We start from the raw sequence: 23852 nt of genomic DNA on the forward strand, positions 1-23852 counted from the left end.
AAGAAAGAGTGCAATTTTAATTATTTTTACATACCCCTTGTGCAGTTTGGTGTTTTCTATTTATGCAGAGGGATATGATTTAGTCGTTTGTGTTTTGTTGGGTAGTACACATACCATGAAAGATGCAAGCCGTCATTGGGGTGGTGATGGAGAGAGAGGGTACATGTAGCTGAATGTCTTAGCCTGTCAGTAGAAGAACCGTTTTCAGATTAGACCAGGTTATGTTAATCGAGACTAATTTTAAGAACTTGAAAATATGGAATAATTTACCACACATAGCATACTTTCATTTTCAGCGAGTAACAGTAAACAGTAACAGTAAACAAACTTTCTTCTAATTTCTTTTCGGCATGAGAGCAAAGGGTTTTGTCTTTTAATGATTCTTGATTTTTTTTAAACTTTTGCCGACCAAGACATTGGTGATAACATATCTGTACAATTGTCTCTTCCAATAACACGGCCTAATGGCACGTTCCCAGTAAAACTTATTACTTTATCAGGCCCTTCTTAGCGCTGAGTACAAGTAATCAATATAAAGACAATTGACAATGGCTTATCCCAATTACATTGGCGCAGTGTGGAACAAAACAGGGATTAGATTAAATTGTTTTCGTTAGAAAAAGCATACACATGGTCTATTGAGTTAGCAAGTACTAAGTTAAACCGACGCAACCTAACTGAAATGCGACTAGCGCTGAGTACAAGAAATCAATATAAAGACAATTGACAATGGCTTATCCCAATTACATTGGCGCAGTGTGGAACAAAACAGGGATTAGATTAAATTGTTTTCATTAGAAAAAGCATACACATGGTCTATTGAGTTAGCAAGTACTAAATTAAACCGACGCAACCTAACTGAAATGCGACCAGCAAAATGTATTATTGTAAGGTATGTTTTTATTTTATTCGAAGTGGCCATTTCTTATTACAGTAGCGTCATGTCGCGACTACCAACGGCTAATAAGGTGGAGCCGATGGATCCGTCCCCACATTTACCCTGTTCTGTAAAGTCGTCCCGGTCTTCCTCGATGACGTCATCACACCTGGACCTGGCCGTGATGGAGATGCTGAACGTAAAGCCGGTGACGTCAAAGTTGGATCTCTGCGAAGGTAAACGACAATAACGTATCATAAAACGTATCCTACATAATACTTCTTTAAAGATTTTATGTATATTGTGCCCTGTTTTATATTTTGAATTAAATCTTCCTACCTTTAATTTATGTTTTTGGTGTTTGCTTAATCCTTTTATCAGAAACGCGTTAATAAAACTATGAGTTGCGAGCTTATTAATAAGCTATTATTGTTATAATGGAAATATATTAGCAAAACAACTTTCGTTAAGCAAAACAAAAGAGAGACATTAATGATAGTTCATATCTAATTCGAAGTTACTAGAGTATCATTTTTACAAGATAACCTTTTTAGTGTGCCCTTAACTCCGCAGATCACACATCTGCTATTTCTGTAATTTATCCAAAAGTTTCGGACGTACTTGAAGGTATCTGATATAATCCAACATCTCACTCACCTTGAACGTGTACATGTATCACCATGGATTTCATACTTCGCGGAAACAGTGTCTCATGGCTCATATGCTTCGCGGAATCCATATTTCATATCAGGCTCGTAGCCAGGGGGGGTCGGGGGGGGGGGGAGGTTTCGAAAGAACTACCCTTTTTGCTGGGAAAAGGTCCACTCTGGGTAAAATTTGACTTATGTACTTGAGGATTTTATGGTAAAAGGTCCACTTTTTCAGAAAACGCCCCCCCCCCCCTCTGAAATTGCTGACTATGGGACTGCATATTTATAAATTTTTGGCCCAATTTTTAGGCAATCCTATCACAAAATCAGGCAAGCGGATCCAGATGCAGAGGATGATTTGTATTACCATATTGCCCAGCCTGGTTCTGCTGGGGCTCAGTGGGAGCATCGCAGTACAGACGGGGCTGGAGTACGTCAGGGCAGTCGAACTCCTATCGGTGAGTTGCCTGCTTTCTTTTGATGAACGCTCTCTGTTATTTCTCTCTATTTCTCTCTTTTTAAGCACGGGGACTTGTTCCACAAACAAATAAATAGCCATATGCCTAGCCCGAGACCTGCTCTAAACTTTCGGTCCAAAATATTTGTTCAATTTGACATACAGATCGTTCCATTAAATGAAATGCCACGTCCGTTTTAAAGCAGGAGATTCATGTTTCAGACCATAACTTACTTTATTTTAGTTGACTACCATGGAATTGTCAAAAACTGAAGTAGATACAATTTTTAATGCCTAGGATAAATGTTGAGGCCCTCTTTCGCCTGGTAAAAGGACTTAATTGTAAATTATTTGTATTATTCATTAGATTAAACTGGGAGGGGATGGTATACGACGGTGTAATTTTGAAAAAATAATGATAATTCCTTGATGCCGGCTGTTTTCACACAGAAATTGTTAATTTGAGAGTCAAACACATTTGGGGAGGAGGGGCGAGCTGCACAAAAAAGTGCCCCCCTGTACTGTAGAGTTTATAATGGAAATATCTTGTTAGCACTATCAGAACACAACTGTTATTTTCATATGTTCATTTTTACCTTTAACTTCTCTGAATATGTGCATTCAAAAGACTCCCCTGCCACAGATAAGAAATTAAAGGTGTAACTTATTAGCCTGAATTAGCCTGAAAATTATTAGCCTGAATGGAAGTATACAAAGTCTGTTATACTCATATTTAAAATTTTTCCAACGCCAATACTGTTGCCTACCGCAGATAATCCGCCAGAGTGTGGAACAAGGAGAACTCATCAAGAACCTCCAGGACGAGAGAGATTTGAGTGCTCTGTATGTCAGCTTACTCGGGGACGAAAACAAGGATATTCTAGTCCAGCAATACCCTGTCACAGGTATCTATTCGCTATCTTCCCACCAAACACAACGTTATTATAACGTTACCATAACGTTTATATAACTTAAAAAAAAACGTTCTGTTAACGTGATTTTAACGTTATAAAACGCTCTGTGTTTGCTGGGTTAAACTTGCCACCTGGTAGGGTTGGCATAGGTTGTCGCAATCGTAAGTATCAAATTAAACCCAGCACCAACGGATCGATTTCCCAAGCGGTCACTATCGTGCCATGTAAAGAATATTTTATAGTTTGCGATACTAGATATTAGTATTTTAATACTAATATCTAGTATTTTAGTAAATTTTAAAATCAAAATTAAAATAAAGATAATAAGCATTACGAAAAAAAAAGAAAGACATTGCAATGGCAAAATGGTGTACCCCTTTTGTTATTCAAACATGTTTAGGTTTATCGGTTTGGGCACGCCATTACAAAAACTTGGTGATAAAACATTGCGCAAATGACAAACTTCGTGCAATCAAAATCATAATTAACGTCGGATAGATCAACCAAGCCCAATGGTTCTAAATATTTTTAAAATTAATGCTTGCTTATCCTTTACTTTACTGTTTAAGACGCAACTTTGGTCGGACTTACTTTCTGGCCAGAATTGGACACACCCTCAGCCGCTTACAAGACAAGAATGAAGTTTTTGAACCATCTGAACAGACACCGTTACCAGCTAGACTCGCTGTACCCCGTGTACCACGCCAATGCCAACGTCCACGAGGAGATTTCTTTCTACTCAGACATCATTACCCTGCTTATCCGCTGGCTTTATCAGATGGCCACAGAGGTGAGTTTTTAGACCGTATGATTAAATGTCGTGAAAAAAAAGTTGGGATGTTTTCAATTAGAGTTTATATTGTTGACACATAATATCCAGGACAACAGTAAATTATTTCTTATCCAATGATCATACTTCTTGCGAGCATTGCACATGGTCTTCTGGCAGCTGTTTCAAATGGTTTAAATGAGATTGAATTGACTCACAAGAATTGATTAATCTTCCCGTGTCTATTTCTATTTTAATTCTGTAAACCAAAATAAACAGATTGTTATATAAATTGACGTGGTAAAAGAAAAATATGTTCCAGACAAATGATCAGAAACACCTCAGATTAATATATGCTTTTTGGTGCTATACAGGTTGGTTCCGGGGAGGTCTGGAAACGACTCGTGGCGTCCATTGAGTTGACAACTGCCAAACAACACCTGGGTATCGAGCGTGCTCTGGGAGGTTTGTTCTTCGCCCAGGGTGGGTTCGAAAACCCTGAGGAATACACCCTGTACATCAAACACCAAGACATCGCCAATTCCTCCATCTACTCAGCCATGAGGTATTACCACTTGGTGGAGGACTTGTTCGACGAGTCTCTGATGTTCAACAACTCGGTATTTGCAAACATCCAGAGCATGCGATACATCATCACAGAGAAAGCATTCGAGCCGCGAGATCCAGACCTTGAAACGGGACATTGGTGGATTGGCAACATGAGCGTCGAGATTAACACCATAGCCCAGATCCAGCGGACCTTGGCCATGGGGATGTTGGACAGCCTTACTGAGAGGCAGCATAAGGACGGAGTGAGCTTGGCGGGAGAGTCGATGGTCGTGTTCATTGTCCTGTTGCTCTTCCCTATCATCATCAACTCTGTGTATGGGCTGACTACACAGTTACAGAGTTACTCCTTCGTTTTGGCACAAAAGTGAGTATTTTTAATGTTTTACTGGAAGACAGTAATAGCGTGGGGAATAACTCGTACATTTAGTAATTAGTACACTAATCTCAGTATACATATATTTTCTATATTTTTTCATTTTTCTCTTTATGTGTGTGTGTGTGTGTGTGTGTGTGTGTGTGTGTGTGTAAAAGATGTAGCAAAAACCTTTCAAATTGGTGCAAAAAGTACGCATCATGTAAATTTTCTCAATAGGACATATCAAGACCTGGACAAGATGTAAGGCACGTTAATTACAATGTCAAATTTTCTCTCCCCAGGACAAAAGCACTGAACAAAGAGAAGAAGCGTGGGGAGTGGTTACTTCACCGTATGTTGCCACGGACAGTGGCGGAGCAGCTGAGGAGACAGGAACCAGTGGCCCCCGAGGTGTATAAAGACGTCTCGGTGTTCTTCTCTGATATAGTCGGCTTTACAGAAATATCGTCAACAAGTTCTCCAATTCAAGTGAGTGTTGTCTTAAAACTAATGCAATTCAAGTGGTTGGGGACGTATTTTAGAGAAAAAAAATAGTTTTTATAATAATAGTTTTCAAAAAAGTTATTTTAATGACGATTTAATTAAGTAGCCAACCAAAAGTATATACATTGGAAGGATTTATTCGTCATGATTTCTGTGACGTTATCTTTCCAAACCCCTTATTCTGTTGTTGTATTATTGTCATTTTTACTCATATGATTGAGGGATCTTGGATTGTAATTATCAGCATTACTTTGCAATTATTCCCTTTGGCTTTTTACTTTTTCTAATGTTATGGCTTAGCCATTTGTTGTCCATTTGACTCTTTACTTTTTCTTTTACCAGTTTCCTGCCCAGGTAATCGTTTGTCCAAAAATTCCTTAAATGATAGGTGTTTTTTTTCAGGTTGTGATCATGCTTAACAATTTGTATCGCACTTTTGACGACAGAATTGAAAAATATGACGTGTACAAGGTGGAAACCATCGGCGACGCATACATGGTGGCATCAGGTAGGCTAAGTACATCACTCGGTCACCATCGGGTGATTCCGTAACGCGTAAACAAGAGCCACGGATTTCACCAAAAGGCTCAACATTTCTGAATGTTTATATGTTATATAAGTAGAAAAACTAGGCCAACAAAGATGCTTTTACGTGCGTCACAGCCTCTTGGGTGTTAGTAAAGTCTTGATCTTTATGCCTCTTTATATGATTGTTAGTTATTAAAGAGTGTGTATGAAGGAAAAAAAAACTTGGTCTTGGTTCTAGGTGTACCTGAAAGGAACGAAGGACGCCATTCCTCCGAGATTGCCACTATGGCACTGGACCTCCTGGACGTCATAAGTCAGTTGGAGATACCTCACATGCCAGAGCAGACGTTTCGCGTCAGAATAGGAATCCACACAGGTAGCGTTTGAAGTGATATAAAATCAATGCACCTTTAAATAAATACTATATCAAGACATACAAAACATTGTATCGTTTGTCTCCTACTGTTGACAGTGTTAAGAAACAACCAATTTCAGTGCTAACTCTAATGAAGGTTGCTAAATTTAAGTATTATGTGTGTATATGAACATTTGATGTACATTAAAATCAAAGAAGTTCCACGATGAGTAGCGCACCTCGGTATCTAAAACACTTGAATATCTTGAATATTTGTGTATGATACATATATAATATATAACGTAATGCACGAGTATGTATAAGAGAACGATGCTGTTCTTCTCATGCACGTGTTTGCACGTGCGCGCGTTCGTATCCAGTTCCATCGACAACGGCAGGACGGTCATAAAATATCATACTTTGTGCAACTCATCTTTAAAGCGGTACAATTCTACTTCAGGGGCTGTCGTCTCTGGAATCGTTGGCGCCAAGATGCCCCGTTACTGTTTGTTTGGGGACACGGTTAGCATTGCATCTCGTATGGAGTCTTTAGGAAGACGTGAGTTTCAACGTTTTCCCCGTGAAATAAGTTGTTGTAGTACAAGTTGTGCATGTTTGCACGTACACACACACACACACACACACACACACACGCCACTACCACCTTTTGCATTATAATACTGCTGTTCATGCATGAAATGACGCCATTTCTGTATGTCATTGCTTAATCGAAATGACGTCGTGACGCCAGTTTCAAGACTGAAGATGTCATTTGCCAAAAAGGATTATCTTACACGTAAACAATGAATTTGAAGATATCACTTTCTGTTTTGCACATTATTCTTACTACAGCGCACGCGAGTACATTGAAGCACATGTTGTTTACTCAACTATTTCTTCTCCAATCTTTCCGCAGCTTCTCGAGTCCACATTAGTCAAACGACATATGATGCTCTGACGGAGACCGGGGGTTTTGTTATGAAGAAACGCGAGGAAAAAGTTTTACAGGTGAGACAGGCATCAAAACCCGAATGAGATTTATGAAAATTTGTAGATAATTTTAAGTATTATCGACAACTTAAAACGAACTCTAGTTGCAAGTGTGATGAAACACATATGTCCATGTAGGCCTACATAATGGCTTTATTAGTTTCGATTTCTTTTGGGTTATGAACTTGAAAGCTTAAGCTTGTATTGGTATGAATACTTTACGCCAAGCCTCAAATTACACCGAACCACAAAATCGAGAGTTTCTTATCGCTTTCAATAAAACTTAATTTGTATTCATGATACTTGCAGTGACTGATGCTCCTATTCCAACACCAGACATGTTCTGTGGTCATTATTTCAATCAATTAATTATCAATTGATAATTGAAAAGAGTAAGGAAACGACAAATAAATAAATAAATAAATAAATAAATAAATAAATAAATAAAGATTCATGATAAAAAATATAAGATATGAACGTTTTTTTTTCAACTCCAGAATGACAAGTATATGCGACTTAGCCTGCGGGGGAAGATCGACACCTACTGGCTGATGGATAAGACAGGTATGCGACGAACTGGAGCCCATCTGAACAGCGACTTCTTTGATGATGATGATGATAACTCCCTCAAGGAAAGAAATTACGAACAGCCTTTTAAAGGTACTTATATGATACCTCAATTTATTCCTTGCGCAGATTATTCACTTATTTATTTATTTATTTATTTATTTGTTTGTTTATTTAGTCGTCTGTAAACTTATTTTTTTATTTATTTATATGCCTACCTCATATTCTAAATCCGTCCATAACCGTCCATTGAAGATATAAGTGGAATAAAGTCCTTTTTAGGGTTGTCTAACAGCCTTTTATTGTTCTAGATCGTCAGGAGTTTGAAAACCATCTTCAGGAGTCAGATGGGAACCCGTTCATTGAAAGACTCTTTCGGAGCACATTGATGAAGTAAAAATGTATGTGTAATCACTAAATATAAGGGGTTAGTGCGTGCCGCCATGAGCAGCGACCCGAGACAGCTAACTGGCATTCAAGGCCCCGTGACTGGGTAGCATCGCGCATTGCGATCGAGTGCAAGCGTCTCGATTCCATAACTCGCCCATACTCGTCCCATATAATACATAGTAGCCTCTATGTGGTAACACTATTCGCAATGCGCGATGCTTTCGAGTTACGGGGCCTTGGAGCAGAGATACAACATGCAACCCTTATGTTTACGGAGAGTTGATATTCCGCCAATATTTCTTGGTACAGCCAACGCCAACTCTTTCAATTATGGCAGAAAAGATCCCTTGTGCTTAAGCCCCGACATATGCTCTAATGATATTTTCATGGCGTTTAAAAGTGAGAAATTTCCAATTAAACACTCGTTTTTCTCCATTGCTATAGTACATAGACTGCACATTTCGCTGCCGGGTTCAGACCCCGGTCCACCAAAATCACAAGTGGCGCACGCGCATCCCCTTATACCGTTTTAGACTGGTTGAAAATAACATCATCTTATTCTACACGCAGCGAGGAGAATGGTAAAAACGTGCTTCGAGTCAACCCCGCCTCGCCTTATCTCCTATCCGTTCAGACAAACAGGAACAAGAACATTTCTTTCTGACTCTTTATCTAAAACAGTTTGAAGTACGCGCCGTGCGTGCAGATCCACTTATTGGTTTAACACATCTAAGTTAGAATGTCGAGGTAGAAGGACTATTGCGGAGCTAAGGGATTGTAGAAAAAATTAACAAAAAATTGGCATGCTGTATCTTTATTCCGCATTTCTGCAACATTCAAAATATCAGAGGTATGCCTACTCGATTCATGTATATTTTTTAAACTCAGGGCTGCCTGTATTTCGTCAGCGCAATTATGCCTTCAAACTACAATAATTTTAAGTTAACATTTTATTTGAAGATTGTTCGTGGTAACATTATTGTAGTATGATTTCCATATTATGTACAAAACAATGTCATGTAGCGTGTCATGCACATACTGGTGCATAATTTTAAATAAATATTACAATTTTAAATATATATTTACATCTATGTAGGCATAGGTTTTCGCATTGATGGGGCCTGTTACAGCACTTACATATATCATACTATGTATGATGTCTGAAAATATTGTAATTTGTTCTTTTTGTAACGAAAACGCCAGTTGATAAATTTATTTCGTATAACAGTGTGTGTATATTTTATAAGTTGAGTGCAGTATGTATTCCTTGATCAAAATGTATTTGTATATTATCGAAATAAAGGCAATATAAGAACCATGCAACCAAATGATATTATATATGAGTGATCGACTCCAGGTGGGAAATCGCCCAGGTTGAAGGAGCAAGGACGGTGTAACGGAACTGATGGCCCGTGTGCAGTAACAGAAACTCCGCCGTCCATTTAGTTATAATGGTAAGGGTTAGCCTGACCTAAGTGGGTCAAAATGAATCGGAAGCGGACTCACTCGCTGTCCCGTTACCTCTGTCCCACTGCGCATGCCTGAATCAAATGAAATCGAGACCGAAACGATCCCATGTACCCTCCGCGGGTCTCTCTACCAGTTTTGAAATTGGACGGGAGACGCCCGCAAGATTTGTATTCTTCAGGGCATTCACCACGTTGAGATTTGAAACCACTTTTAGAAAACCACAAAATGTCCATTCCTTACCAGAGTGTGCATTATTAAGGACACTTTCTTTAAGAAAAATAAGAACTCAAATTTGTCGAAGCTCTGCAACCCTTGAAGTTGGAATCCGAATAATTAAGAATCAACTATTTAGATTTATAAGAATTTTAATTACAATAAATGCACAAAAGCTTTATATTTCAACAGTGTCAATTCAAAGTACTCTCTCACAATGAAACACACCATACTGACCTTATTCAACTGAGTAAAATACAAAATGTCTGCTTTCTCCTGGTACAATTACAGAAATTCAAAACAATCTTTTTCCACATACGAACTTTGTTACCTTACAATACAATACATATTTATTGCCTTGTCTGACACATTTTAATTATTTGTTTGTGCCATATCCTTGAGGTTACAAAAATACAAATGACAAGCAAATACTGTTACAATACAATTAACAACAGTGAAACAATAATGTACATTTTGAAGCTGACACATCACGGCACGGTGTGAATCTTTAGAAAACAGTGAGAAAATGAGCTCCTACATGAAAAAAATGGGTCATACCTTACGGCCATGGTTTTGGGCAGAGTTCCCGAAAAGTTTTTGTCTGGTTTTTGAAATCAAGACAATGAAAAAAAAAATCATGCTTCTTAACTAAGATGATAAGTTTATACTCCACATTTGATTGTGTCCCAAAGTCATATTTATAATGATTCGTGACTGTGAGAAAAATGATTTTTCTATGAAAATTCTATTTGGTGTGAAAATTCTGGATAGTTGCTTTGATGCATTTGAAAAGTCTTCATTACAATAAATAAAGCCCCTTATACCACTTGAAGTATGCCACATCATCCAGATGTCGGTCTTTAGACAGGATTTCGAGCTGGAGGAGGGACAAATGACTCCACTGAATTCTAACTGAGGTTCTGGGTGGCTTATGGCAGATAACTACTAGAAAAAGCAATTTCTGTTTTCAATTAGAAAAAAAAAAGCGTCTGTGCGATAAAAACAAATGTAAATCAAGAATGGATGTCACTGGCACCTGGCTGACATGTAGTGCATATCCAATTTTTCAGTACCTAGCAATCTGAAAACCATAAAATTCACACAAAGCATGTTTCAGGTTCTAAGGATGCAATTCAAAAATTCAATTTGAACTGAAAATGAAAGAATTTTTTTGTGAAATCCCTTACTAATTATTTGGAAAAATTAATGAGTAAAATTCTACTTTATAAAAAATGCCCCAAAATTATGGAAAAAAAAAAAACAGATTGGCTGCGATATAATCTTAAAGCAGTATAATAGTTGTACCTATTTAAAACATCAATTCAAACCAACAATTATCTGCAATTTTGAGTGAGAAAGAAAACAATTCTGTAACTAACCAAAGTCATGCTACCAAATTCATAATTCTGTTAAAATTAAACTCTCTGCCTTAGATGTTTTTTAATCTATTATAATGTTTTTTTTTTAAATTTATTATTGTTTTCCTTGTGTATATAAATGTAAACGCTACTTAAGTAAAGCATTGGATTTCACTAAGCAAAACCAAGATATTTATATTATATAAGTTATTGTTTTTTGCCTGCCTATATATTGCAAAAAATATCACATGGAAAGTTGAATGCCCTAGATGTGTGTTCCTGCCACTAAAAAAAATCAACGTCTTTTATCATTTACTGTTCATATCCTTGGAACATGTATACGCAATATATCTCAAATAAAGAGAAAATTCCTTTTCATAACAAGTCTCCAAAACATGATGGCTCCTTTATAAATTCTTTTGTCCTCAGAAGAAAAACAAAATCCAATTTCTTCTGCAATGGTGTACGGTATCAAGTAAAAAGATTTATCCTTTTCGTGATTGGCTTCCGACACATGTGACAGTTCCGTAAGGGCTGTGCGCAGATGTGACACGCGCTGTGTCCACAAAGGAACACGAGGTCCTTTTTACGATCCAGACAAATGGAGCACATAACAGTGTCCTCCATCTCTTGCATTTTGGCCTGTAGTTCCTGGAATTTTGACTCGCTGAAATCGTTGGAGCTGTCCTGGCGTTTCACTGACGATGGCTTGATTGGTGTCCCGCCTGAAAAATGAAGAATTTTCATTATTTATTACCATATATTTCATAAAATCCATACATTACTGTGAATAATATAAGGAAAATAATATAAAAAAGTTATTTCAAAACTTTACACCTCATTTGCATCAAAAACCTAAGTTTCTTCTTCCTACACTGAAGCAGATATGAAATTCTCACAGGTAAAGTACATTTCTGACAAGGCATTAACATTGAAAATGACAAAAATGATATGAGTTAATGTATATTAAAATCAATATCTAAAATAGCATGGCATCAATGTTCTTGTGCTGAGATGCAATAAAGGGTGATAGCAACAAAAAAAAAAGTATTATAAGCACGTAAGAAATTGGTGAACATATCTAATAATTTTATTGTGTCATTACCGCCTGTCACATGAAAGAAAAGAGGTCAAAAGGTAATCTTGAATTTAAATCCAAAAAGTTTGGCTAACTTCAGTCTACAATATATCTCACATAGTCTACTAAAAAGTAACTGAAAGTCTAAAACAATCGCAACTTCTCTCCTTTTGTAAAAACAATTCTAGTATAATAATAATACAAATGGACTACTGCCTTAATTTGAATCTAAGTAATGCAAATAAAATCTTCCAACCCCAAGTTAAGACAAACTCCAAGATACTTAGAAGGGAATGCTAACTGCCTGTGTAGACACAATAATATACAACTTCAAGCAGTCTCTAGTAAGCTTTCTATAAGGTGTGTGGAAATCTGCTTATAGTTATTACTCACAAATTCTGAACATATATTTTTTTGATATTTTTCTAAAACAAACTGTGAAAAAAAAAGATGCACATTGAAAAAAGTTTCTGATTGATCTGATTAATCTCTCAATTTAAATTTTTCTGAACACCTATACAAACTCAGAAAAATGGAAGGCTAGAAACATTGTTTGACAAAGTAAATCACTTGATTTCAACGACAGTTTGTGAGTAATTACCATGTTAGCATTTGTTTAGTGTTCCACCCCAATACAAATTATTTAAAAGCATTCACTGGTAAAAACACTATACTCACTGAGTGCATTCAATTCCTGCCCACCTGGAATTAACAGACATGCAGGGGTCAACAAGTGCAAAAACCACAGTAGCCATTTAGAAAATGACTGCAATTTTACATTATCAAGCTAAAATCGATCATATTACTTGAGAGTGGGATTTCCATGCTGTGATTCAACTCTGTTCCCATCCCAGTTCAACATGCAAGGGTTGTTAATGCCAGTGCTCCAATTTAGAAAGCAGGGTGTTTTCACATGACAGAAAAGCAGAGGCAAATTCAGAGAGGAGTAAGGTGGGGAGATGGCTTGGGAGGTGGTGGAAACCTCCCTGACAGAGATCTCAGATAGGGAAAATATACTCTTATGTTTTGCTTTCTAACTGAGAGTATGAGACTGTTTTAAGACTGTGTAAGATACTTTGGGGTGCAGAGATTATGGGGCGATGGATCCACACCTGTTTTGGTATGCTCCAAATTATGAACTTACACCAAGTGATATCAGGTATATGTTGTCTTTACATATACCCAGGTATAGTACAAACAACAAGGTTAAACTTGTAATATTTTCATATCTTTTATCCACAGATAATAGCATTTAACCTTGTCATTTATCGACAGTTTGATGGTAAGAAAACTTACCAGCAGCGACTTTGCTTTGGATTGGTACTCCACACTCCAGACATTTCTTCATCTTGGCGCAGCAGTCTGAGCAGGATATCTGATGTCCGCAGGGCATGAACTTCACATCCGCAGGATCGTCTTCGCAAACTTTGCACGACGGCATGCTGTTTTCTGCAGGATTGGCAGGAGTGCTGGTTCTGAAGAAAATGTAGATTTAGATCTTATTTCTTTTTTTTTTTTTTTTAAAACAAGCTTTTGCCCCCCTGAGAAGTTTCGATGTCCAATGGACACCTTCATAAGTCAAATAAGATTAATTTTAACTATTTTTATAATTTTAACAAAGTGATGCAATTGACATAAGGTGTCTGACGGGCATTAAAACATCTCAAGTGAGCCATAAAAGTTTGTTTAAAAAAATGAAAATTAAAATAATAAAAAATTTTGAAAAAAGGATAATCCTGCCGATTCTTTGAACTTGACCTGTGCTTAAGCTCCTCTACAAATGGCTACAAGGTCCAAGCAAAATTGTGATTTGTTTCATGTTATCACATGTCAACAATAAGTAAGCATGGCTCTGGTTTTTAACTATCAGTAAAAAGCATGAATCCAATAACTGTTGTTGAGCTTTATGGTATAGAGAGAATTTCTACTCATGAGTCACTGTACCAACTTGATCTGTTTGTTTACTTGGCAGGTAGCAACAAGTTTTACAAAAATTTATTTAAGTTTTACAAAGTCAATGACCTGCCCAAAACTGCCCAAATAATGGTCTAGTTGTACTCACTGTACTCCAGCAAACTGTTTCAGTTGCTCCTGCACCTTGGGGTCTGTGATAACATCAAGGGGGGTCTTTCCCTGTGCATTCTTATTGGTCAGAGAGGCCCCCTGCTGAGCTAAGTAACAGGCAATGGCCGTGCCTGTGTTTGTGTCGTCCTCGGTCATGCCTAACTGTGAGCGAATCTGGAAGGGAAATTATTCACAATGTCTTTTAGATAATTCTTCATCAAGTCTCAACAAAATTGTTTAGTTATATTCAATTTTCAACCTTTGTTTGACTGGCAGTATCTGGATAGGTTTTATTCAACCAACCTCAACCAACAACATTTTTGGCTCCCAAAAAGTCAGCATTCAGTTTATAGTCAGAAAACTCTCATCCCTGTATATAACTACTAAATGCTTATTGTAAGCTTTAATGTCTTCTGCTGTATTAGATGTTATGGGTGTGTGAACTTACAGCAGCTAATATGGGCGAGTTGTCCAGTTCTGTGGCCACATTCTGTCTCATGAGAGCTAGGTGGAGGCAGGTGTCTCCATCCTCATCCTGGACATTAACATCAGCACCTACAGCATTAATATAATAAATAAATAAATAAATAAATAAATAAATAAAGAAATAAATAAAATGAGGAAACTTGCATACTGACTTTCTTCCCATACTGAACTAACTATAATCAGACAGCCTACAAAAATGGTGTTTTGCGTTAGGCTGGCCCATTCAGACTGAAAACTCGACTACATTCAAAGTTGGTCTGACCCATCTCAACTGAATCCAAACCTTCATTGCCTGTATACAGAAAGGTGTAAATTGTTACCTTTAGACACCAGTAACTCCAGTAAAGCCGTGTGTCCCTGGGAAACCGCCAGGAGGAGAGGGGTCTGTTTTCTGTTATTCCTGATCTCTATGTCTGCCTGACCCTGCAGAGACAGAAATGATGGTATGTTAGTTATAGGAGGTAAAGATTTGTGAAGGCACTCTACTGGGGGCAACCTAGAGATTTTGTGTTATTTTGCTGATATATATCTGGTGTTAAAAATATTGCACTGAAATCCACCAGAAAGCTATGTAGATGGTGAATTTTCAATGAACAGTTGAGAAAGAGCTTAGACAAATGGATAAAAAGCTAAGGATCCATTACACCAATAAACATATGCAATGATATCTGTTGAAACCTTAACACTTCAGCCCAATGTAATTCCACTTACTCCAATCAAGCCATATTTTACCTGCGTGAGAAGAATTTCTGCCACTTCCTTGTGACCGTTCAATGCTGCAAGGTGGAGGGCTGAGAAACCATCGTCCTTCTTGACGTCAGCCACCTGACGCGCCTTGAGCAGGATACGCTCAGTGGCCCTGAAATACAGAGGCCAAGAGGTCAAACAGAGGTGAAAAGGTCAAAGGTCACACAAAGGTCACATTTATTGCTGTATAAGGGTAAGTACATGGGAGAACTACTTTTAATCAGAATTTGGACAAGTCTAATCTTTCCACTTCCCTGATTAATATTGAAACAAAATCAATTTTTATTCACCCCAAAACAAAGATTTGTCAGTCATAACTGTTAAGGACCAGAGAGGTGCAGCTGGCTGCTTGGTACATACCACTAGCAGGGTTAAGCATAGCAGTGTGATGATATTAAAGATTTCATGCTCTAAACAACTGAAAGCATACTGCCTCTCACTACAGCATGGCAGAGGACAATGAAAATCAGAGAGGCATCGCTGCCTTCTGGTTATGTACCACCAGCTGGGTTATGCAGACCAATGAGATAACACCCAACTACTTACAGCTTATTGCCTTTCAATGCTGCATGGTGTAGTACGTTGAAGCCGCGTTTATTGCGCAGGGTAAAGTCAATGCCTGGATAGTTGCATAACAGGTCAATGATCTCCTGGTTGTCCTTTCCTATACCATCATGCAGTGCTGTGTCACCATACGAATCCTGGAATGATGAAATTATTATTTTCATTCAGTAATCATAGATTTGTGGAAACAAAGCAAATTGAGGGACAAATTTATTAACTTGGATATCAGGCCGGTTTTAGCTTTTAAGTCAATCAAATATTTTCGTATTACTTGTAAAAATGATCCTCTCTCTCTGATTTCATCTTTACTGCTCCACTTGCTAATACTAATAAAGAAAAATATAAACGTTTTCTTGATTTTGTACTGCTCACAATTCACATATCTAATTATCTTTACTCAATATCTCAATGTAAGTTGGAGTGAACCATGAGCCTAAACAAACCTGAATGTTGACATCGCACGTGTGTCGCAGTAAGACGCGCACACAGTCCACGTGCTGTTTGTTCACAGCCACATGCAGCGTGCTGCAGCCGCCATTGTTTAAAGCGTTGATGTTGGCGCCCTTGCTGAGGAGGTACTCTGTGATCTCTGGCTGGTTACTGTTAACGAAAGAAGACAGAAGTTAAAATGGTTGGGTTCCCCATTTTTACATGTGGTACAGCCAAGCAGGTGTGTAAGTCATATATTAAGATCTGTTTTTACCAACAATGCACCTGTCAATCAAACCTATCCTTGATCCACCCGCATTTTTTGCTTACCCAGAATGCACTTAGCTGTCTGTGTGTAAAAAAACTCTAACTATGGTAGAACTTATCAAGAATGTACCTGCGAGAAAACATTACACTGGGGTAAAAGAACTTACCCAGAGTGATCCAGAGTAAGAACCAGAATGCATCCAGCATTCGCCTGTGTATGTGACAGACAACTTACTAAGCATGTATCTGTGTGCCAAAAAAAACTTGCCCAGCATACATCTGTATAAGACGCATGCTAGGTAAGAGCATGCTGGGTAAAACTCACCCAAATGACGCGTAGTGCAGGGCTGTATCCCCGTCCTCGTCCTGCAGCTCCAGGTTAGCCCCAGAGCTCAGCAATAATTTGACAATTTCTATGTGACCTTGGTGGCTGGCCACCTGCAGCGCCGTCTTCCCTGCACTCTTCTGGTCAACCTGGAGAGTGACAATAAATAAATTAATAAATAAGTAAATAAATAAATCCAAATATTACATTACAGATGACACAGTTAGATTTCGAAATCCAGCTTTTACCATATGAATATATTTCGCAAACATTCAAGTATTTCCCAAACTGAAAATTTTTTGTCAATTGGAAAAGGACTGGTATGTGGCTAACAAGTAATCGGATTTTATAAAATCCTGGTTTCTATCTACATCTAGTCTTGGAACTTTTTTCTGTTTAAAAATGAATCATTTTAATCATTTACAAAAGTCCATTACATACCTTATCTGGGAATTTTGTAACAATGTTCTTGACATTATCTATATGTCCCTGCGCGGCCTCTCGTACCAAGCGGTCTGGGCCACTGGCGTCTGGGAGCTGAAGCTCAAACAGCTGCTCTAACAGAGCTGTCAGGGTGGCTGTAAAATAGAGAGCGGGTTTCATGAAAACAAAGACTAGGAGATAGAAGACAATAAGGTTCTGTGGCTTCAGGGAGATGTTGCTTACCCGTTTTCCGTTAGTGTCAAAGGTGACTGCACTAAAGAGGTCACTAAAAAGTTTTTGTTCAAATAGACTTTCAAAAATAAGAGGTTTGAGAAGTCCAGTTGGGGGAAACATTTCACCAACTTGCACATGTAAATAAAAAAGGAACTTTTTTAAAAATCAATTTCCTATTGGTGTTACTTACTTGTTCTATCCTCTCTCTCATGTGATGCCATGCTGTTGTTTAGATCCTCGGCACCATGTGGCAGTACTGTGCAGCAGGCAGGGTTGAACGTCCATGTCTGCTTGTTGACCGCCACCCTCAAGTCACCATCTGCATACACCTTCAGAACCTTTCCTATCTTACCTAGGGCCTGGAACATGGACAACAGAAGATCTTTGATATTGGACATATAGAAATATACATTTAACACCTTCCCTATCTTACCTAGGGCCTGGAACATGGACAATAAAAGATTTGTGATACTGGACATATAGATCTACACCTTCAATACCTTCCCTATCTCAAAGTCTAACAAATGTATGGGTAGAATCACTAATGATAACACATGGCCCATGCTGTCTTGAACTGTAACTTATCTATAATCTTCATCATGACACTCACAGCTTTCATGCTGTCCGTCCACTCCCCATGGCCAACTTGCAGTTTTCTAACTTCATGGAGGTTTTCTGATATCTTCACAATGTCTGCCACTGAAAACTGCTGAACCTTCACATTAGAAACAGAAAATACATTACCAAATGTATTCAATGTCAGTTAACTGGCACATGGTAAAAATTGAACAGCTAATTGAAACCAGAAGAAAACCAAGTCAGACAGAGACATATTCTGCTACTTTCAAATATTTTCACAAAATTCAAATCATTTGCTACAGTGGACACAACGTAAAAATAATAATAATAATAATAATAATAATTCATCAATTATTTATTAATTAAAAAACAGATATGATTTTGGGTAGTAAAAAAAAAGGAAAAACTATAGAAAACTGCCCATGGTGGGCTCATCATTAAAGACAGCCAAAATGGGCCCCCTGAGATGAGGGGACTCAAATGGAAAGGAAACATGCCTTCCATGCCTCACACCCACCTTGGTCAAAGCACCTGCATGGAACGTCCACCTGTTCTGGCATCCCTCATACTGCACGCGCACGTCTCCACGCTCTGTGATTCGATGAACTGTACCAACTTTTCCAATGAACTACAGTAAGCAAATATGGTTGATGTTTTTATATGTTCGAATATTCCATTAGAAAGAAACTGGGTTTATTAGGAGAAAAGGGATAGTTTGTAGAAGTTATATCTAAAGCATTGCAAGTAACTTTAAACTTAATAGAGAATTCAATCATCAGCTTTAGATCATGTTTATGTGATTATCTATCAATTGTTCAATCAAAAATTATGGATAATTATTTTCCAAAAATTTCATCAATTCTACCTCTGCCATCTTTGGATTCCATCCCCCATGACCTTCCTGCATGGCCTTGAGAATATCTAGGTCAAGGTCAACTTTGACTTTGTCTCCCACCCTGAACTGGCAGGGCACCACAGCTGCGGTGGACGCCTCGGTGTGCTCACCTGAAAGGTCATGAATAATTTGTAATTTAGTCCAAGAATTGATAAAATTTGGGATCATTGAACAGACCAAAAGATCTGGAGAGATGTGAATCTTTTCAACACGATTTACTATGAAGTAACTGTATATGATGCAGCACAATATAATTCCTTATTTGTTACTTGCCAAAAAGACAAGCACTACGTCATGTTTAATAAAAAGACAACTGTTCATTTATAAGTGGGTCAGTTGCCCCATTTACCAGTGCAGAAAAGTACTGGCACTGGCGAGTTTGAAAACGCTGGGTTATCACATGGCACAAGTGCACCAATGAGGTACCATCTCTGGTCCTTTCCGCCTTCTTACCTAGCACAGGCAGATGGTCTCTGTAGTACGGCCATCCAGGGGCATCCTGGATGTATTTTAGGTCCACTTTCCCCTTGTGGCCCAGCCTGTACACATTGGTGGAGCCTGTTGTCCAGGACACGTTGGCGACACTGCGTCCAGACTCTGTGTCCCACCCTCGTATGTCCAGCACCTTGCCCACTTTACCTTCTCCTCCTGTGAAGGAAAAAAAAAAAAAAGGAAAATGTGTTTTTGTTTGATGTCAACTGGATTAAAATTCAGGGAAGAAAAAAAATGTATGTATTTGAACACTGCTGCAAAGTATAAAAAATGTATAAAACTGCTAACTGATTCTTGTTTTAATGTTGGTTATTCATGTCTTTTATTTACCATCTTGGCTTGCCCAGTCCCAGTCTGGCCCGCGGACCACTTTGGCTCCAGAAAATATACCCTTGGCCGTCAGCTTCACAGATGTGCTCCTCTTTGGTACCTTGACTCTGGAACATATTTCAAAAAAAAAAATAAAATAAAATAAATAAATAAATAAATAAATAAATAAATAAATAAATAAATAAATAAATTCCTCTCAGAGGTCACCAAATGTGATGTGTTTCTTTAAATGTGTCAATAAAATAGATCAACTGAATTAAAAAAATAAATAAGCAAGTAAATAAATACAGTAAGTTGCAATTTTTTGCTCAAAAAATGAAAAAGACAACCTACTGCTTCATTTTTTCCCCAAAAGTAACAAATTTTTATATAACGGACCACTTGACTTCTAAATGAATTGGAAGGGAAGAAATAAGTGTATCCTTACCCCTGTGAGTTAGCAGTATCAAACCTCATGAAGGGATGGCTGGTGTCGTGTTTGTCACTCATGTAGCAGTGGGAACACAGATCAAAGTCGTAACACTTGGCACACTTCCAGCGCATTCCTTGGATTCCCTGCTTCTTACAGGCATCACAGATGATATTTGGGTGTTTTACTCCTGGGAAGAATAAATTAAATGAACTAATAAATAAAAATAAAATAATTTATAAATTATTTGAAATTTGTTCATTAGAATCACATACTTTACTTTTGTTTACACACCATAGGTAAATGACCCAGGTGCTTGACAAGGGTGTCTTAGTACTATATACACTGAGTCAAGTACAAAATAAAATTAAAAAAAAAAAAAACATAATTGGTGAAAAATAATATCTTCACTTTATCATTTGTTAAGGTGAATCATTTTGGCACAAGGGCAAGAAAACCAACCTTTGTTTGGAAAAATAAAGAAAAAAAGGAATTCTTCTTTAAATGGCAGTTCAAGTCATTTATTCTACAATTGGAAATCCTATATATTCCCCACCTCCAAGTTACAAACGGCAATTTTGTTCATAAGGCATGTTAGAGGTAAATTATCTTTTTTTTTTTTATCAGAGAAGAAAGCGCTTTCTTGCAATCCCTGAAGAAGCAAGCACAAAAGGCATGCAACACTACATGGTGGAGGGGGGGGGGGGGGGGGCTGGCACCCAAATATCTCATTTTCTATTCAGGATAATCTGGAAGACTTCCATCTCTATTGTATGACAGCTACTGCTTCTACACTGCTAATACTGGGTACCTTGACATTAAAATCACAGCAGATTACATCACTTAATACCTGATATTGAAGCCACTTTACTATGACTGGATCAATACTGTCTCCAGTGCTAAATCAAAATATGATGCGCTCACTTAGCTACAACTAAACTGTTCGCAATTAATGAGGCCCTTTCAGACATGTCCTACATTAAAACCTGTCACAAGTGTTGTTCTTGCTGACATGCCTGACGATTACCTCCAAGGAGTTTACATTTTCGCTCCTTTTGTTTGTTTTTTTTTTGCTTGTTTGCAACATTATGCAAAAAAGTTCTTGTCTGATTTAGATGAAATTACCAAGATAGGTCAGATAAGTCAAGGAAAATTGATTGGATCAATGATTAATTTATGATTAATTATTAGTTAACAATGTCTTAGCAGATGTCTGCATTCTCAGTGCTTTTCTTCTTTGAATGTTTCTGATATTTCTTTTAAATACCAATTTGTAAGAAATTAAGAATTAGGTGTAAGACAATAGATCAATAAAAGCAAGCAGTTGCCTTAAATTTACAGCAGCATGATTATCTAGGTTTAATCAAAATAATATAATGTGAATTGGGCCTCTGTTATACTAGTGTAATGGGAATGCTGAGAATTTACTGAAAACCCAATGAAAACCAATGTCATGATGAAATGCCAGCTAAACAACAATTTGGCAATTCCTCTCAAAAGATGCACATACTAGTAACCAGCTTTTAACCAGCTTAAAAAAAGAATTCCCAAAATAATGCCTCACTTATAATTTCAGAAGACTCAACTCACAAAATCAAAATAGTATTAATTAATTTTTTAATCAAAGGGGGTAATTGATTACTGTTGTTCATATTGTTCTATTTACAGATTTATCCATGCATATATCACTGCTTTCCACCATCCTTTTTCTTTTCTTCATTTTAACATTGCAGTGTCTGGTGTAAATGTTGTTTCATATGTCTGGATAACTACCACAGTCTAAGAGTAATATGTCATCAAGTTGGCAGCCAGGAAGCTCATGTTGACTGTTTCTCATGTCCTTTATGAGTCAGACAAAGTTTGCCAAAGGTTCACCCTGTTTATTTCTGTTTTGCTTTGTTTTGGCCAACGTGACTAATTCTTGCCAATTTATCTTGTAACTGGTAAAATATCAGTTATTTGCTTCAGAAAAATACCATTTACCAAAAAGTTTTGCTGTCAAAAAAAATCTGCAGTTCTTTTAAGTGAACCAGTTTGTCTCCATCAATTTTTGCTATGTCCTACAGAACCATCAATTCCACACCTATAATTTTTGTCACTGAAACCAATGTGCTTCCATCAGAATTTTGACCACACATTTTTGCCTTTTTTGCTGCAAAACTGACAAAGTAAGTAACAACTGAGCATTTCCGCTAAATGTGAAACGGGTCTACTAGTGGGTGCCAGAAAACAGAAGGAAAGGGGGGGGGGGGGGAGTCGCTTTTCGAGAAGCTGTGCCCAACCCTCCTCACTTGCCTCCTCTTCCCAAACATGTTAAAAGGAATCCTCCATTAAGCCTAAGATTATGACACATTCTGTTTTCATTAGGAAGAGTATCTTAATCTTATCAAAAATTCTGAAAAAAAAAATTTTTTTGAGTACGAGACATTTCTAGGCAAAACATAAACATAATCCAGATGGCAATAAAAAAGGAATACAAGTCTGCAAATCTAATAAAAACTAGTTTTATTTCAGCAATTTGTCTGCTTTATGACAGCCTTAAAACATTCATATTGCTGGCAAAAGCACTACGTAATGCTTGCAGACAAATTGATTTCCTTTTGGTGGACTAGTAAAAACACACATATGGCCGTCTGCCAGTGGTTACATAAAATACACTCGGGATATCTTGTAGATAACCCAAGTGCTGTTGTGCTTATAAAATTATGTAAGTTTATTTATTTTTTTTCATCATGGGAAAAAACAACCAGTTTCCTTTCTACTACAATACCTCCCAATCACTCATTTACATTACTTATGACAAATTGCAAATTTGCTTTATTTGCAATATATCATATGTTGTCTTCATTATATCAAAGTTCTATAATATCTTCAGACATTTTAGTAAGTTTTTTTCTTGCTGTAAACCATTTCAATCTAAGCTTTTATTTTAAACACATAAAGACTCCCTCTGGAGTAAGTGCGCAGTACCCAATACAATAGATTCACTGTGAATTCCCCCTTAATCTCTGAGCGATTCAAAGACTATAGAAGGTGCGTTCAGAACCCATATCTAATCGATTTGTAACCCTCAGGCCTCAGGGGCCTCGGGGGGAGGGGGGGGGGGGGCTAACTGTGGCCAGTTCATTCTGAACCTACTTCAGGATGAACCCAAAACAAGACATGGTAAGACTGATGGTCCTACAGGACCAGTCATAGCCGACGACTTTTTTTGAAGAACCAGTAGAAAAATGTGTTCAAAAGGAAATATAGGAAGCTTAACTGGACATACATATGATTGCAGGGGTTTTTCAAAAGTTTGAAGAGAACATCTAACAATTTATTTTGGTGGGAAAATCCCATGGAGAGGGAAAATCCCATGGAGTAGCCTTTTAACTCATGGACCACATACATATAATGCTCCCCAGACTTATAGATGTCAAGGTTCACAGTTAGTCCATTTACTGGCTGGATTAGTCTACAAATGCTTTCAGTGAAAACAGCCCTTGGCGCCCCCTAGGGACCATTAGTGTGGCTCTCCCATCAACCCATTTCTGCAAAAAAATTCTTGGAAACATGCACTC

The 23852-nt window shown here is 37.6% G+C and overlaps 2 protein-coding genes across 3 annotated transcripts in view; one reads left to right on the forward strand and one right to left on the reverse strand.

Annotated features, from left to right (window-relative positions):
* Window positions 1-1031: 1031 nt before the first annotated feature.
* Window positions 1032-9237, forward strand: LOC106164476 (uncharacterized). The gene is made up of 12 exons (XM_086995569.1): window positions 1032-1113; window positions 1837-1985; window positions 2757-2889; window positions 3468-3688; window positions 4042-4601; window positions 4895-5081; window positions 5499-5604; window positions 5863-6000; window positions 6440-6538; window positions 6896-6987; window positions 7467-7629; window positions 7848-9237. The coding sequence occupies exons 1-12, from the start codon at window positions 1032-1034 to the stop codon at window positions 7931-7933; spliced, it is 2016 nt and encodes a 671-aa protein (XP_086851695.1). The 3' UTR covers window positions 7934-9237.
* A 506-nt stretch (window positions 9238-9743) lies between these two features.
* Window positions 9744-23852, reverse strand: part of LOC106164494 (E3 ubiquitin-protein ligase MIB2) — a 29485-nt gene continuing 15376 nt past the window's right edge. Inside the window, exons 3-20 of one of the 2 annotated variants that reach the window (XM_013542432.2) lie at window positions 20308-20479; window positions 19881-19987; window positions 19512-19706; window positions 19029-19168; window positions 18681-18791; window positions 18195-18299; window positions 17775-17943; window positions 17369-17505; window positions 16928-17076; window positions 16350-16506; window positions 15889-16043; window positions 15328-15454; window positions 14916-15018; window positions 14558-14664; window positions 14108-14283; window positions 13342-13520; window positions 12724-12747; window positions 9744-11692 (exon numbers count right to left, since the gene is read on the reverse strand). In XM_013542432.2, the coding sequence (XP_013397886.1) occupies window positions 11439-11692; window positions 12724-12747; window positions 13342-13520; window positions 14108-14283; window positions 14558-14664; window positions 14916-15018; window positions 15328-15454; window positions 15889-16043; window positions 16350-16506; window positions 16928-17076; window positions 17369-17505; window positions 17775-17943; window positions 18195-18299; window positions 18681-18791; window positions 19029-19168; window positions 19512-19706; window positions 19881-19987; window positions 20308-20479 (2567 nt within the window). In that variant the 3' untranslated portion in view covers window positions 9744-11438. The remainder of the gene's footprint in view (window positions 11693-12723; window positions 12748-13341; window positions 13521-14107; window positions 14284-14557; window positions 14665-14915; window positions 15019-15327; window positions 15455-15888; window positions 16044-16349; window positions 16507-16927; window positions 17077-17368; window positions 17506-17774; window positions 17944-18194; window positions 18300-18680; window positions 18792-19028; window positions 19169-19511; window positions 19707-19880; window positions 19988-20307; window positions 20480-23852) is intronic. The other variant, XM_013542433.2, reaches the window with a different exon arrangement.

This window comes from Lingula anatina, chromosome 9 (genome assembly GCF_051362555.1).
Source record: "Lingula anatina isolate TDL-2025a chromosome 9, LinAna3.0, whole genome shotgun sequence".
NCBI lineage: Eukaryota > Metazoa > Brachiopoda > Lingulata > Lingulida > Lingulidae > Lingula > Lingula anatina.

What these genes read in the sequence shown, in the direction of transcription:
- LOC106164476 (XM_086995569.1), top strand. Translation starts at nt 1,032, where the DNA reads ATGACGTCATCACACCTGGACCTGGCCGTGATGGAGATGCTGAACGTA. An exon ending in AAAGTTGGATCTCTGCGAAG is followed by an intron (nt 1,114 to 1,836) that starts GTAAACGACAAT and finishes CCCAATTTTTAG; the next exon opens with GCAATCCTATCACAAAATCA. An exon ending in TATGGAGTCTTTAGGAAGAC is followed by an intron (nt 6,539 to 6,895) that starts GTGAGTTTCAAC and finishes ATCTTTCCGCAG; the next exon opens with CTTCTCGAGTCCACATTAGT.